General features: G+C 36.1%; 2 protein-coding genes across 2 annotated transcripts; both read left to right on the top strand.

The window, feature by feature from the left end:
- Positions 1-650: 650 nt before the first annotated feature.
- On the top strand, positions 651-12,645 carry LOC142973604 (uncharacterized). The gene is made up of 6 exons (XM_076115470.1): positions 651-886; positions 5,089-5,128; positions 5,660-6,036; positions 6,122-6,330; positions 6,400-6,598; positions 12,150-12,645. Exons 1-6 carry the CDS (start codon positions 847-849, stop codon positions 12,374-12,376), a joined length of 1,092 nt encoding a protein of 363 aa, XP_075971585.1. The 5' UTR covers positions 651-846; the 3' UTR covers positions 12,377-12,645.
- A 1,310-nt stretch (positions 12,646-13,955) lies between these two features.
- msb1l lies at positions 13,956-16,060 on the top strand. Its single transcript, XM_076115455.1, has 2 exons — positions 13,956-14,283; positions 14,441-16,060. The coding sequence occupies exons 1-2, from the start codon at positions 14,149-14,151 to the stop codon at positions 15,575-15,577; spliced, it is 1,272 nt and encodes a 423-aa protein (XP_075971570.1). The 5' UTR covers positions 13,956-14,148; the 3' UTR covers positions 15,578-16,060.
- Positions 16,061-16,606: the final 546 nt, after the last annotated feature.

Raw genomic sequence — 16,606 nt, 5'->3', positions numbered from 1 at the left:
CAGACCTTGCTGCTACGACTACCCTTGCAGAGCGCACTGTTTCAATCACGGTGCTTGCACAAGACCCAGCGGGAGATACGCGCGCACAGTGTGGTACCCAGGTGAGTGCTGCCCTTGCGTGCCTCCGTGTCAAGCCTTCACTTGCCCTAACCCGCCCTACCATCCCTGCTGCTACCACACGTGCAACAAACTAGTCTGATGGAGTAAATACCTTGACCCCTGTTTCAAGGCATTCCCGAAAAATGGAAACATTTCGGGAGTACCGTTGCTTTGAAAATAAAGGGAAATGTTTGTTCGTGGAGTTTGTTATGGAGATGTATAAGTTTGTGAATTGTGACGAGTGCTGTTTAATAAATGTCAAAACCGGAGTATGCTTTTTACTTAGTAGCTATTTTAACTGTAGATTTTCAGTGGTTATTTATTTCGTTCATAAGTCAGGATCTAACTTCTGCCTCAGACGTGTTAATTGTTATCAGTGCAATTATAACATTTTTACGCTAACTATGGGAGACGCTAATGTTAGTAATTGTTGCTCCTAAATACTATGTAGTGACATTGATATCAGTTTACGTATGCAAGAACATGCGAGTACTTCAATAACCTGTTTATAAACTTCTAATGCTATTCTGGCATCCGTGAGCACTCCTCCCACGTCTTTGCACCACGCTGAGCTTCCGACATTAGTGGTTTTCGCGCGCTTTTCGCGATCACTTGCCTTTGTCGGTTTTGGCCTCAGCGCAACAGTACGCTACCTATTTAGATCACAAAGTTGGCGCATTATAGTGTTTTTATTTTGTTATAATATTCCACTGATCTTTGGAAACTTACACGAATGTTTGCCCCAAAATGTCAGTTGTGTTTACTCTTCTAATTTTTAGTATTATTGGTAAGTGCAAATATTTTTATTATCTCTAGTTATTTTTTTATTTTTGTGTTTTTATATTCTTTATTTTGAAACCGTGATCGTTGAAGCCTAATCTTAGTCAAATTTAATTAATACGAATTCTCAATGTGTTATTAATATGTATTAACACATTCAATTTCGTTCTTTATCGATAAACATGCACATCAAATTAACTCTGTAAATATTACTCAAAACATATTATTCTCGGTGTTTGTTTCAGTCATAAATTGATTGAAATAATTATACACAATGCATCTCTTTGTTTATACACTGCAGTCATAATCATAAATATCTCAGCTTGAAGCTATCAAGGGTGACTCAAACATTTATCATTAATACGTTTGTATTGAAATTTATGATAATCAAAATGCGTGAAAAATTATTTTGAAACGATTTTGACTTCTTTGTAAATATGTAAAAGTATCAATGTCGCTAAATGTGAATAGGTATAACGTCTGCAAAGTCCTTTGACTGCGTAAAAACAAGCAGTTACTAAAGTGCAAATACTTAATATAAAACATTTTCTTTTAGTTTCATAAAAATCATAATTGGGTGTCAAAGACAGTTGACTCCGGAAAATAATATGGAATTAATAAATGTAACCCATTAATGTCCCACTGCTGGGCAAGGGTCTCCTCCCGTAATGAGGGAGGGGTTAGGCCTTGAGTCCACCACGCTGGCCAAGTGCGGGTTGGGGACTTTGCATGCCCTCAATAAATGTATTAAACAAATTTTAGGCATGCAAGGTTTCCTCACGATGTGTGACAATATGAAATTAGGATGTCTTAATGGATAATTTGGAATTTGGATGTAATAAGTTTGCACCGTTGTATTGCAGAATACGAGTAAGTATTTCTTGTGTAGAAACAATGCACAATATGAGATCTAAACGTACTGAAGAACTGTAGAAAACCTTGTGCAATATTATAATTCGTCTAGAGGCATCACATTTATTATTTACTAGCTTCTGTCCACGGATTTGTCCGTAAGAAAAGATAAAAAATGTCAGTCCAGATTATAGGTAAACTATCTGTTTAACAAACTTCATCAAAAACCAATCAGTAATTTTGACATCATCAAGTAACAGACATCCATCCTGACATACTTACTTTCGCATTTGTATAATTATGCGTATAAGTACGATAAGATTTCTTAAATTAAACAGCAATGCAGGCAGACTATTTGTCGCACTAGTAAAATTAATTATCGTTAAACCCACTCAATAAATCAGGCGTCAATTTAAATTAGATGCCGCCTTCATACAATGTCAACATCTGATCAAGTTCATGGCAAAACAAATTATTTTCGATCATCATTGCCGTTTATATCTTCATAACTGACATAAGTGCTATAATTTAATCGTTATTGGATTGAGACATTTCGCAATAGTAGTAGTATTATTCAATTGCTTGTATTTAAGTGCCATATGTGTACACTGTAGTGTGTTATTATAAAAGTCCTTCGTGTCAATCTTCATAATGAAAGACGAAAATAAAAAATGGTATCACATTGACAATTAAAAGCTGTAATAACATCAATTGAATAATTCAAATCAGGGATATAAAATTAAATTGAGACCACACACAAAGGGTTGTCTTGACTGGGAACAAAGAAGAAACATTAAGCTTACTTAGTGTCAGTTAAAATACGCTGTGCTTGTGTTACACTGATACAATTATTTTATTTAAGAGCCTTTCCAGTATGAGAGATTTCAGATAATACTATAAGAAAGACGAAAAATAGTAACGTGTAGTTTTGTTAGCCCCCTTACAGTAATTGGCCCTTTTGATCTTTTTGCAAAATACAAATTATTTCGATAGGTAACGAAAAACAATAATAAAATAAATGAATAAGAGTACCAATTATTACTTGACAACTTTGTAAAGTACCAATTTTTTTAAATTCCATTAATACTTAAAAAAATATTTTTTATAGAAAAAAAAGCTGTCAAGGAATGTCTTTGTTTACTTTTTCTGAAAACAGAGATAATCCGCTGCGTAATCTATAACTTTGTATTGCATGTAATCATGTTACCGACAGTTAAATTTATAACTACAGATTATTCAATTAACAACTAGGTACATTTACTTCTTCAAACATGACTTAACAGTGTAACTATCACACTTTTGTACACGTGACAGTACTACACTACTTTGTCTCATTAATAAATTGTCCTATCCGAACCTAACGTCCTTGGGCCATCTCAGACTAAAGAAACGCTGACTAACGTATGACAAAGTACCCCATTTATGGATGATACATTTGGCGTCACGTCACCAGTTATCCGTCGGCTCGTTCAATGGTTCATAGTCAAAACGGCACTCGATACATTACTCGACCAGAACACAAAGTGCCACTTGAAAATATTGCTGAATGATAAAGTGCAAAACAAACGATACGTACTTTTAGATCATCAGTTATATTGTACCATGACATCACTTAGAGATGAGACACGAGAGAAACATAAGTACAATATGTTAATACATAGAACATAAAATATTTATTGACGATTTGCATGCAACTGCGTAACGATTAATAAGTTTACGCGTTTGCATCGATTACTAACCGTTTGAATTTCTAAGTAATAGTTCTAATGGGTGAGGCGCATTAGTTGTAATCTTTATAGAACAGCTTCTACAAAAAGCTTCCTGGCTGTTAACTCAGACTTAAAAACATGTTGAGAGCTGTTTAACCACATTAATCAGACTGGTGAGGTCGTTTTAGTTCTAAATTCCAAGTCTAACTGTATTATCAGAATAGCCTTGTTTTCTTAAACTCAATCCATGGCTACATATTACCAATGGATGTGTGTCTGTTTGTTTTTTGTCTGGGGTAATCTTTGTAGAAGCTTTGCAATTAATGAGTGAATTCTCAATACCAATGTAGAAGAGGCATGGAACATTTAGCCTAAAAATATTTAGAACTTCTGGTTTCTGGTTGGCTTATAAACAGTATCAAAATTTCGCAAACAAATCGTGAGTTAGTGTAGTTGGACATCATTCAACAACACTGATTTATTACTAGATGCTCAACACAGACAAATTATGCATTGTTTTCCTAGAACATATAATGTATAAGTCAACTCACATAGTTAACAGCTAATCCCCTTTGTTTAATGTACATGAACAGCCCTTTATGAGTTGATAATATTACATATTTACGACATTCCTAAACATCATGATTTGGCAAAGCTCCTGTATCAAATTGTGAGTCAGTAGTTTCTTAGAGATCACTTTCCTTGAATGTCACGAACGAAATAATAGTTAGTCCGCGTTCCTGCACCAATAGAAATAAGAAACAAGGACAATTCGATCATTGTATATTCATATTTAACTATGGGTAATGTCTAGTGCCTGCGTGCGAATGTAACCGACGCCTCGCCGTTCAATCAAGAATACATATTACCATAACAATAGAAATATCGGCTTGTTAACTAACTATGACAGACTCAAGTTCTGTTCAAACATCATAAATAATGCGATGATATGCAATTTACAACACGAGTTACTACTAACTATTCGAAACTGTGTGTCGCAGATTGTTTTACGACTCATCGCATATTTTCAAGATCGTTTACACAGATTATAAAATACCTGTGGATGATATAAACTCCTTGCGTCACGGGCTAACATTTTAGTTTGAAGATGACACTATCTCTTTAATGTAACGCTTCATTAAAAATAATGTGAAACGTTTTGACGTAGATTAAAATAAATCTTATAGACGGAAACATGTGATGATAAAAAAGTCACATAATTTATGTTTGTAAAATTCTGTTTTCTACTACATTCATAATAAAAATAGGCAATTTAAGCATAACTGACAATTATGACTTCCAAAAATCTTTAAAACCATCGTGTGCAGATAATTACGACTTGAGACTCTGATGATAGAACAGTTGTCGAGCCTAAAAATATTGTAAAAACAAAAAATACCACAGCAATGTTATCTATCTAAAACATTAGAGTAATACAATAATTATGGTATTCGGATTGTTATTACACGGATAATGTCATAACTACAGCAATTTATTATTATTTTATTAAATTTTAATGTTCAAATACCAAAGATTGTGAACGGCGAGACTCAGTAAGGAATTCTGGCTATCCTCGCACGTGGAGGATAAATAAACGTTTATCTAGAAATATGATTGATGTAAAAATATTTTATGAACTTTGTTGTAGGTACACTGAGAGCCCGCCAGCCGGACATAGATATCAACAGGTTAGTGTATTGACGCACAATATTTGGCACAAACACACATCGACTTACCATCACATCTATCACTCCATTCACTGCATTTTTAATGTTGACTTTTTATCATATCTCTTAATAACACGTTTTTAATGTGCAAATTCGCATGCAGTGTCGTCATTAAACTATCTCATTTACGCTATCGTGTTACCCTGTGCGGCCGTGCACACAATCATAAATCACGTCGAATCAAAACATCGATAAAGTGCCTGTCAAAATATTTCATTGATGAAAGCTAACATATTGTTAAAATAACCAGTTTACGTCATGCCTATTCCTAAAACATACCTGCATAGTTCGTGCACATACCTCAACAGATTACAAGCTCTAGTTTTCTTGTTATGAAAACTATCGGCTGTTCGAGTAAATATTTAGGATTTTGAGGCGAAATTTCAAGGAACTGAATAAACTTTTTCTTTGCTCTAATCATTAGCGAGCACGCTCTTCACATTTGCATGGTTATTGTAACTACATTATTAAATAAAGTGTTTTTATTTTCAGAATAAGACTTTTACCAAAAGAGGGATTTCACAACCGTCCACATAGTTTCCACAGTCGTCGTTCTATAGCAAGTGATCACATTAGAAGAAATGATTATGACCATCATCGCGGCCGGCTCGCCGACCTACGCTCGCCGGTGCACGTTTTCAACGATGCCCCGCCGATTACCGAAGCGAAGACGGGCAAAGTCTACCAACCCAGAGAAGACCCGCGCTTCTTCTACCAGTCTGATGCATATATTGAAGAAGTTAATAGGAAAAACTTAAACAATGAAGTCACGTCTGTCTACATGGGACGAGGAGTAGTTCGAGCCGGTGAAAACCCGAGATCGTTGCCAATTCGTTTAAGAGATAATGAGTTAAACAGCATAGATGAAGGTTATTGTAATTAGTGAAATGTGTATTTTTAGAATAATGTGCAAAATTTACTTTTCCAGTAAATAATCTTGATGGCTGGTTTTAGAAACGTGTGTGCGGTGTCCTCATGATCGAACATTGATCGCTAAAGCTGGTGTTGATCGTGCGATGCTCCAATATCCACGAATACAGACATGTTCAGGAAGAAAAGCTCCCAGAGGTGTACAATTCAATCGGATGTATGGCCCTGAGTTCGGTGCTTTACTGAAAGAGGGCTCTCATATGCTGATCGGCCGGATCACATACAAAAACAAAGTAAGTTTATTTTTGTATGTGTAAATCTGTAAATTCTCACGTCTCTCAATGAGTTTTTTTATCTTCCAGATCCTACAGACTTGTAAGATGCAGATACATGTGTTGTTACAATCGTGTCCCGTACCGAAATATTTAATGTCTCACTGTGAAGCTCAAAATAAAACGTGCAGTTTTACATGTCGAGATCCTAAAGCTGAATTGCGAGGACACCATTCTTTAACATGTGGTGAAGACCTGCGATGGTCGGGACGACTGCCTGTTTGTAATGGTGAGTTGAGTTCCTAATTAGACAAATTAATCGACTTATTGATTATTATTCTTTTCTACACAAATCGTTCTATAAAGTGAGCTAAGCTTTCGGAAAACCTTTACTTTCAGCTAACTTTTTCAATATTTCGTCCCCGTAGAACGAAAAGTCATTAAGTAACAAAATGTTCAAAATCGACTTATAAATACCAATAAAATCAGTAATTTTTTCTCCATATTTCTGTCTTACTCTCGTATTCATAACGTAATTATTTAGAAAAATGTAAATCGCGAGACTTAATTAAGTACATTATTTGATTTGTGACAGTTGAGTTACAAGTAACTAAGTCACCTGATTACTTTTTCTCTTCTTTGTTGAAAAAGATACTTACGCATTAAAGTTCCTTATCTACTTTTTCCGCATTACTCCCTATAGGCATGTCTTAAAAAATAGTAATGCGAAAACTCATCAAAGTGACTTAGTAATTTTATTGTATGTGATATTTTGTGCGAAAAGTAACTAACTACCATTAATTATTTTTCGAGCTATATTATTTAAGACCAGACGTTTAAAAGAAAAAACGACAACTAACTATAGTGTTCTGGTTAATATTTTCCCTGACTGTAGATGACATAACACATTAGAGTATTATAATTAAAATGTTTTGGCTACTTTTCACTCAGCAAAAACACTACTAGATGAAAGGTTGGTAACTATGTCCCGTGATACGAAAAAACTAAACTTTATTTTCATTTTTAACAAATTAGTTTTTTACATTGTCCTGATCAATTTTATTTATTAAATCGGCTTTAATCGACCTTCACCTCCTCTGGGCAGGCTGAGTCGTCAAGATCTGTAATACTCAGTTCCGCGGTCTTTGTGGGCCTGGACACTCGGAAGGTGTCCTACCCGATAACTTTCCTCAATTTAGAGGCCAGGGCATCCGCTTTTCCGGTCCCTGACCCCTGGGAGCTCAACATTCGAGCTCCCGTAGCCGCAACCCCGAAGCGGACTATTTCATTGTCGGCTTGGTTTATTTTGTCCTTTGCGTCCCTAATAATGTCTCTTTATGTCGCACCGCTTTTTGCCGCCTTCAGCTGCAGCTGGAGCCCGAAGATTGGGCGCCTTCTTCTTCCTCCTTCTTTTATTACAGAATTGATGAGTATCTAAACGACAATAGCTCTTGGGAATAGTCGCTCGCTTGATTAGGATTCTTTGAAATTAGGGAACTTTGCCATAAATTGTATAAACTCAGTAGCAGTAGGTCTAAATATTGTAAAATATGGGCACTTAATGATGCAAATAGGTGATGTTACATACAATTTGATGTTAATCATAAAACTGTCACTTTTTTTCTTTTATATTGTTCACAACCAATGTGCTCACTTGTTGCCCATATTCTTATTATCACATGCTAGTAGGTGCTCCCAACATACGGTATGATCAGAGACTAATAAATAACCTAACTATATTCATTTTCCTTAATTGACGTTTAGTCTATATCGCTGATTGTTGGCAGCTCCTCGCATGATCAATTATTGTATCAACCACATTGTAAAACTTTTGGCGATTGAAAAGAGTGGCCGTGAGTTTCTTGCTAGCTCTTCTCATAAGGCTCCACCCCCTTTCCGAGCTAGTGGTAGATTCAGTAATTGTAACGACTATCATAAGTGTCAATATTTGACCTAAATGAATAAATGATTTGATTTTGATTTTCTTGCCCTTTTTGTCGGCTTCCGTAGCCTTGGGCGCCTTGCTATTTTTCCCGACGAACTGCTACTCTTTGGCAGCCGTCGGTTTAGTGAACGGCGGTTTGGAAGCCACTGCACTGTAAGACGCGGCTGTTTACCCTGCTTCTCCTTGGTCCGGAGACCTGTGAGCTGCGGTGCGGTGGCGGTGGCGTGGCGAATGCGTTAGCAGGTACAGCTGAGGACGCTGCCCCTGGTTTTTCTGGCGCGGGGGTTGATGCCGTTGCCTGTGACATGTGATCGACCTCCTCTTGCAAGCGATAATTCTGGGCCTGACGCGCCAAATTCTCCTTCGTGGCATACTGCCTGCTCGACTCCGACACTGCCAGTTTGACGTTCCTGGTAGCGTCTTTGAGGGACTTTATAAAGGTCACCCTTGAGGTGACCGGATTTGTCGGCCACCTCCACCACTGACTAGTGGTGAGTGAGGATGGTGTCCGCCAGCTGGATGGTGAATTTGTCCTTAGGGTCATTGTCTGACACTTGCTAAAACTGGGCGTGCTCCGACCCTCCGCAACTATGCTATGCAGTCAATACGGCTGGGCTTCTTGCCCCCGATCTCCTCGGGTTTGAGCTTCTCGCCTTTCCCACTTACATCATTTGGGTTCGTTTTCAAATTTATATTATCCAAACAGTTCCCGCGAGTGTGGTGGCAAGTATCGTTCCACCGAGGTAGAGGCCCCATAATCCGGTGACCCTTATACTACTGGAGGGCGGGAGGTGCCCCAGTGGCCGCTTACGTCTGGTTTTTCTGGCGCGGGGGTCCCCGCAAAGCGAATGAACTCTGACCACGCAAGGCCCCTAAAGGGGGCGCCACTGCTGGAGTTACTCGGGATTTTCACAGAGGTGGTCTCCTCGCGACCCAGCCGGTTAAGGCAAGGCCCTCGGTCAAGGATGGACGGATTTACGATAACCGACGGTTGACGAGGGCGGCAGCGGCCTGGCTCTTCGTCAGCTCGGGGCAGTGTGAGTGCCTACTGAGCCCGTCCTCCCACTGACGGCTCACCTGTCCCGCACCTGTGTCCTCTGCAAACAGAGGGACACGCGCAGTAATTTTTTGTTACTCGCGATCACTGTTTCCCCAACCTTTCAATTCTACTAAGCCCCCTCACCCCGACAAGATGCAGACCCAAGAGAGGAAACCGGCCCGGGCTATAGCCCTTCTAGTCCTAGGGTAAATACACCCCTGCAAGGAAAGATTTGTTAAATCTTTGTGTCAAAGGTGTCATACTAAGCGAACTTTATCCTTGGTATGAATCTTTACCTGTTAGTAACGATGTGTTGGATAGCCTATGTGAGCCTGACGTCACTTAGCTCGAGGAAGAAGAGGAAAATGATGTGGCTACATCATTAATGCTGTTCTATTGATGATTTTGTAACGTGTTCTTTTTCATTATGTTTTAATTAGGTTTTGTATACTTAAAGACGTTTTAGAAGAAGTTTTTTTTTCAATAAATGTTGCCTAAGAATGTTGTTTTACTTTTATACTTTTCAACTGATAGGACACTAGTTTTAAATTAGGCAATAAATTAATAAATAAGCAAAGTCTATTTAGTTGGGTATTTTATTTAGACATAGTTATGTAAAATATGTTTTACTCCTAAAATAACTAACTGATTTTAGTTACTAGTATAATATTTAAATGCTGATGCGAAAACTAACTAACTACATGTGAAAAGTAACTAAGTGACAGATAAATAGGAAAACCTTGGGGTAAAACAAATTATCCTTTACAGTTAATAATTTATTTACTATTTTCGTGGTTTAATACATATAACATATACTTAATTAATATATCTTCAAAACAAAACCTTTCATGCATCGATAACTAATCTCCGAAAAAAGTTATATTTTTTTTTGTCATTTAAGACATAAAACACCTCGTATCTCAAAATCACTTAAGTGTTAGTTAGTGATTTTTCGCTCTACGGGGACGATTTATTGGTAATTTCAGTCCTTAATCTCCACAGCCTTAGTAATATACAAAAATACATCTTGCAACCAGATACGATTTGCGAAGTTGCGAGCCACATGCATGTGTACTTATACTTTATTCTAATGGCATATTCATCATTGCAGTTAATGATATTACCTATCTAATTATAACAGTGACATCAACTAAAAAACAAAGAGAAAAAACAGATTTGTACACGGTCGAGTCATTGTTACAAAGTAGTAGTACTTACACATTATAATATTATTATTTATTTATCACTATGATTCATGTCATATGGCGGTACTTAGGTACTTATAGAATATACATAGTAGCTGAGATATAGTACAACAGTTCTCGCCTAATTACATATCGTATTAATTAAATCTAATCTAATATAATTAATGTGACAGTCTGTCTGCCTGTCTTCTATGCTTATCGGGTAAACCGCTAAACTGATTTCCATAAAACTTAGATTCCTGAATACTATAGTGAATACCCGGACTCAGTCATAGACTAATATATTTTCAAAAATCATTTGTTCTTCTTCTTAATCTTTCTATAGGTAGTTTTATAAGCGGAGCCGTGTGAGAAAACTATTCATAATATTACAAGCACGCCAAAAAACTGTCAAACAAATAGCAACAACAATATGTCTTATAAATTATGCATAATATTAATTTGTAATGCACGCTCAGGTTCTCTTGGCAACCTGAAGAATACACAGTTCAATATATAACGACTAAAGGATTACATTTTGATACCAACACCACTTAAATTACAGTATTTAGGGTCACCTTTAAAATATCAAAGTTATGTACCTACTTAACTATCTAGTCTAATGAGTGAAATATGATAGAGAACAAATAGTATTGTTAGTTTATTATTACATGCTCGGTTTCTATGTATTTTCGACTTTTTGGCAAAGAGAAGACTGCCTTTTAAAATGTTAGTTATTGCAACCGATTACCGAAGGTATTATTGCACGTAACACAACGTAAACATAGTTCTATCGAGAAATGAATTATCTTAATGATTGAAAATTATGAAAGTTACAGAAATACGAGTAACGTATTGAACTCCGTGCGCCTGAAAGTAGGTAAACCCTCGGTCTATCTAAAGTAAAAATACAAAGTAGGTAAGTACACCCGGCATGGATGTGACCGACCTAAAACTATAAGAGTACCAGGTCCACATTCAATACCGTTGTCACGGCAATACTAGCAATTGGAATCTCTTATACTTATATGAGTAAAAATAATTCAATTAAACAAATTAATCTGTTGGGAAATTCTATAAATAAATTCTTCGATCACCCGTGAACCATCTGTTTGTTGGCTTTGAAATCAGCAGGTACTTACAAACTACTAAGATATCAATCATATATTTTAATCGTCCGGTGTTATGATTTACCAATACGGACGTTATTTAAACCACACGTGGCTTTCAACGTGCCAACTGTAAGTCAACACAATTTGTACTTACCATTTTCAGGAAAGTTATGTGCACCGAAACATTTTGTGATTGTCCACAGCTGTTTTACGTTGCAATGTGGTAAAATTAGATTCGTTATATAGGTGATGTAACGTATAGAAAATTGGTAAGTTATGCATGCCAATTTCAATAGGCTGATTCCTTACCACTATCGATTAATTTCATATGAAAAACTATCAGCGCCCCTAGCGTATTCTACTAGAATTATTATCTTCAAGGAGTTAAATTTATTGTCAAACAAGTGAGTTAAATATGCAAGTTGAAGGACCGATACTGAGTCTAAAAAATCGCGCTGGTAATAAAATCGACACCGATAGCATCTTCCCCTATTTCTCAAAAAAGAGTGAGTAGATCTTGATTTCATTATGTGAAAGTTTAATGTTATTTTTTGTTTTAGCGCGCACTTGGTGTTCTCCCCCGCCTCCGCCAGAACATGGCAAGGTGAGCTGCAAAGGAGTGACAGCATCAAACGGCTGGGGCCTCGAAGAAGGTTCTAGCTGCCGTGTTAGATGTGCGAGAGGGTGGCGTTGGAGTCAACGCGCGGCTGCCGTCTGTCGCCGCGGGCTCTGGACTCATGGACTGTCTTGTCAACCGAAACGTAGCCAACAGAATACAACTACTTAAATTATACAAAGATTAATGCTCTTAAAATATATGATAATTATGGATAGTTATTAAATTTCGCAATAAGTATTATTGTGTGTGCCATTTGCATCTAGATATACAATTATTTTAAAACTTTAAGTTTAAGCACTTATACAGTATATCGAGATCTTTGTTACATTGTAATAGATTTATAAGTACCTAACTACCTAAAGGAATAGAATTATAAAATGGTTATTTTGAAATAAAAATAATATAAAAAAATAAATAAAAATATAAGTAATATTTTATTATTGTTTTGCTTTAATATACCTTTTCTTACCTATTCGGGTAAGGTGATAGTTAGGTAAGTGGTCTATTGGTGGCTCTATCAATGAAAATATGCTAACGAACAGTGGCGTAGCTACCTTGGCTGGCACCCGGTGCGGAAGTTGGTGGTGACACCCCATGATGGGGTCCCCGTCGAAAGTAAAAAGCAATAATTTTTATATGATTATTTTCTATTATTTTGTGTTTTAGGACATGTATCATTTATTGAAGAAATAACAAAACACAAAATTATAACTAAGCCAGAAAAAGAAAATTTGGTTTTATTTTTTTTTTGTTTTTACATTGTTCTTAAAGTTGAGAGACCTGGTGGGTGTCACCCCAAAAAAGGTGACACCCGGTGCGGACCGCCCCCGCCGCCCCCCCTTTGCTACGCCACTGCTAACGAATATTGATAAAGAAGGTGACTGCAGACCAAGTTTCTGTTACGTGGTAGAAAAATATGCCATATGGTGCAGCTTACAAGTATGGTTGAACCTTGCGGCAACATGTTGCAAGTAAGTAAGTATGGCATTATTATTTTACAGGGGACGTTAGTAGGTAAGTAGGTATAACAGTTGGTAGTTACTTAACACTTTTAAGCACAAAAGTCGAAACCCTCCTTTACCGCATATAAATATATTTAATTCAAATCGATATAACATAGGTAAGTACTTTATTTTATATTATGTGCCTCCATTCGGCTTCGGCATATTGCCGGATACTTATTGAGACGTGGTTACAGGCAATGATTCCAATGCTTCAAGGTTACACCAAAAATAATACTAACTGGTAAATATGGCTAAGTGCCCCGCTTCGTAATATAGGATAATACATTATTTAAAATAAATAAATAAATACCAATCTCGCACCTCATTATGAAAAAAAATCGTAAGTATTTTTTTACTACATAACAATTCAATTCGTAAATATTTATTATTTTATACATCATAAAGATGGAATATTTCTATAAATTAATAAATAATTTAGGGTTTATTCTTGATTTCTTACCTTTTTCTTGTTTTCAGTTTCTGGTAATATGTTGTCTGTGGTTTACTATTCATGTCGTTCAGAAATCAATGAATATTTAATTAAGTTAAATTACATTAAAAACAAAAATTAAACCATTAAAGAGATACTCATAAAAATGTCATCGTTATTTTCATAAAATATTATCCCTATAATTATAAGGTAATTTTAATTTTTTAAACACTTTATGCTGACAAGCAGAAAACTAAAAGAAGCTGTCACTCTTAAATTGTTTGTCGGTTTCTCAACGTCATACATTTAAAAATAGAATCCAGTGCGGTGTGACATTTACGGCCGTTACATGTTTTGAGTTTTTATTCGTCGTCGACTGGATAGTTGAGAGAAAAAAAACATTTACTTTTGTGTTGAACATTTTGCTTAAAATGAATATTTTGTCGTGTTAAATAGTATAGAACCGTTACAACTGTTATACTTGCATCTATAGTATATCTATAAAGATGGGAAGCAATACGAGTAAAACTACAAACGAGGCAGCTGTTGTTTCAATCAGGAACGATTTGGACATTTGCGAAAACCCTGACCCGACTGATCCTAGGTCTCCTACACCTGAGATAACTCGAACTCCGTTACAGGTAACTGCTTTTTCAATACATCAACCGTACAAACTTATTTAACACAGCTGTTTACTCGTAAAATGTTCCCTCCATTTTTTTTTGGAATGCCAATGTCTTTGCGATTTAACAGGTGTTCTTTGTTATTTTATTACATACTTTGTTTCTTGCATTACAGAATAAAACAAGCGGCAAACACAATATTACCAAGAATGTTGATTTACGGAAGACGTTTGAAAATGCTAATGGCGAGGAAAAGCTTATACACAATAATCCGATATTGTCAGCCGTTATAAAAAACCACTTGCAATCTTATGACCCACGCTCACCTACACAGGACTTTGAGCGTACGCCTATTATAATATCGACGAAAACTGACGACATGGTCAATGGTAAACAAATGTTGCGACTTCATCACGATAACTGCGCCAGCCCTGTGTTGAAGGCAGACAAGGATGATGAGTGTGATAGCTGCACAGAAGCATGTGAAAGAAGTCCAGATTTGGTTGTGTCGAGAAATCTTTGTGAGGGATTATTCAATGTGACACTGGACGATACACTCAAAGAGCCAGAAGAACCATTATGCTCATCAACGGCATCTAAAGAAGCAATTGAAAACAACATGTCTAGAGAGGCAGAAGACAAACCAACAACACTCTTGGAGACCAATTTTGACTACATAGAAAATGATAATGATAAATTTGAAGACAGTGAAGATAATGTTAATGATACTGGAGATGATGAAGTGAATGACGTCCCAGTATATGAAATCTTGGATGAAGATCCTAGATCCCCATCTATTGGTATTGAGAGAACTCCTATAGTTGTAGCTAAAATTGATGAGGGCTCTAATGTTGAAAATATGTCTGATGATTCTTTAATCAAGGTTCTACAGAGTACAAATGCTGAATTGCGCCATAACATTAAACCAGAGAAGAATGGCGATGGACTTTTAATTTATGAAGATGAATCTTCAAATATAAATGATACACCAAAAAAATCTAAATCAGGGAGCATGAGTGGCTCGAGAACTCCTTTGTCGTGTATGAAGAATAAAGCTGATGCAGGACACACGAGATCTAAATCTGCAAATACTTTATTTGATCCTAAAAATCAGCAAAATGGATTGTCTAAGATTCCTAAAAGAGTATCACACATTCCAAGGCTGAAATGTTTGTCTAAACAGACCAAGTTGATGCCAACGGGAAGCAGTGTATCTCTGAAAAATATTTCTAAAACTACAGCTGACTGTGAAAATACTCCTCCTCATTCCCATCGTGACAGATGGGACAAAGACAGCAGCATTGTACTTTGAATTTCACCTATTTTCAGCAAATATGCTGAGGAATTTTCTTGTAACTTTAAAATTGTTTTAATTTTACCACATTGAAGCAAGTGAATTTCATATTACTGTATTGTATGCAAAGTGACATCATGTTTAATTGTTTGGAATTAGTTACTAATAATGTTCAGTTCAAGGAAGCACATGGTAATATTATGTAGGGATTTATATGTAGCAAATAAAAGAAAGTATCTACTGCCAGTTTCAAGTTTTTAAAAAGGGTTGAATGTTATTACTATGTTAAATTCTCATGAAAAGTGTCAATATTACTAAATATTTTTTGTGCAATTTGTAACACAGCTGTGCCAGTTTGTGCAGTTCTTTTTCTACAATAAGTACCTATTTCTAGATCTTGAATTAAAACATTATTTTGTACCTACAATTTTATTTTTCCTAGCAATAATTATTAATTATAATTATTTGACTTATTAAAATAAATAATTCTTTGGAAATAAAGTCTTTTTTTTAAATACACAAAGCCCTAGTACCTCTGTGGTTTCAGTGACTGTGTATGCAGGCCATGGTTCCGAGGTTCGATACCCGGGTTGGGCGCGGATGGTTGTAAATGATTAGTCTGATTTATCTTGGGGCTATCATATTGCAATAGGCATAGCTCCCTGTGAAATAGAGCCAGTATTACATCGAGGTCAATGAGGGTGTAGGTATTTTATACGGTTCTGCCTTTACCTGTGAGCATAACAGGCGTAACAGCTGACGTAAAACTATAGCTGCACCTACGTCAGAGTCAGTCTACAAAAGATCCTATTTAAAATAACAAACTTATAATTATTAGCACAGCTCTTTTATGTCAGTCCTAATTTCATGAACCACAACTTACTTTTCTGCAGTTTTTCCTTAACATTATCTCCTAGATACTATACTATACTAACTACTCACTTCATTCTTAACTAGTCTAGAAGGGCTATTAAAATATAATTACGGTTCTAAAATAAGAACTCTACTAAAACTAGAAGTTATGAAAGGAAATCAACACTTAACTAA

The sequence above is a fragment of the Anticarsia gemmatalis genome, chromosome 1, assembly GCF_050436995.1.
Source record: "Anticarsia gemmatalis isolate Benzon Research Colony breed Stoneville strain chromosome 1, ilAntGemm2 primary, whole genome shotgun sequence".
In the NCBI taxonomy this organism is placed as follows: domain Eukaryota; kingdom Metazoa; phylum Arthropoda; class Insecta; order Lepidoptera; family Erebidae; genus Anticarsia; species Anticarsia gemmatalis.
This window is presented reverse-complemented; position numbering and strand designations above follow the sequence as displayed.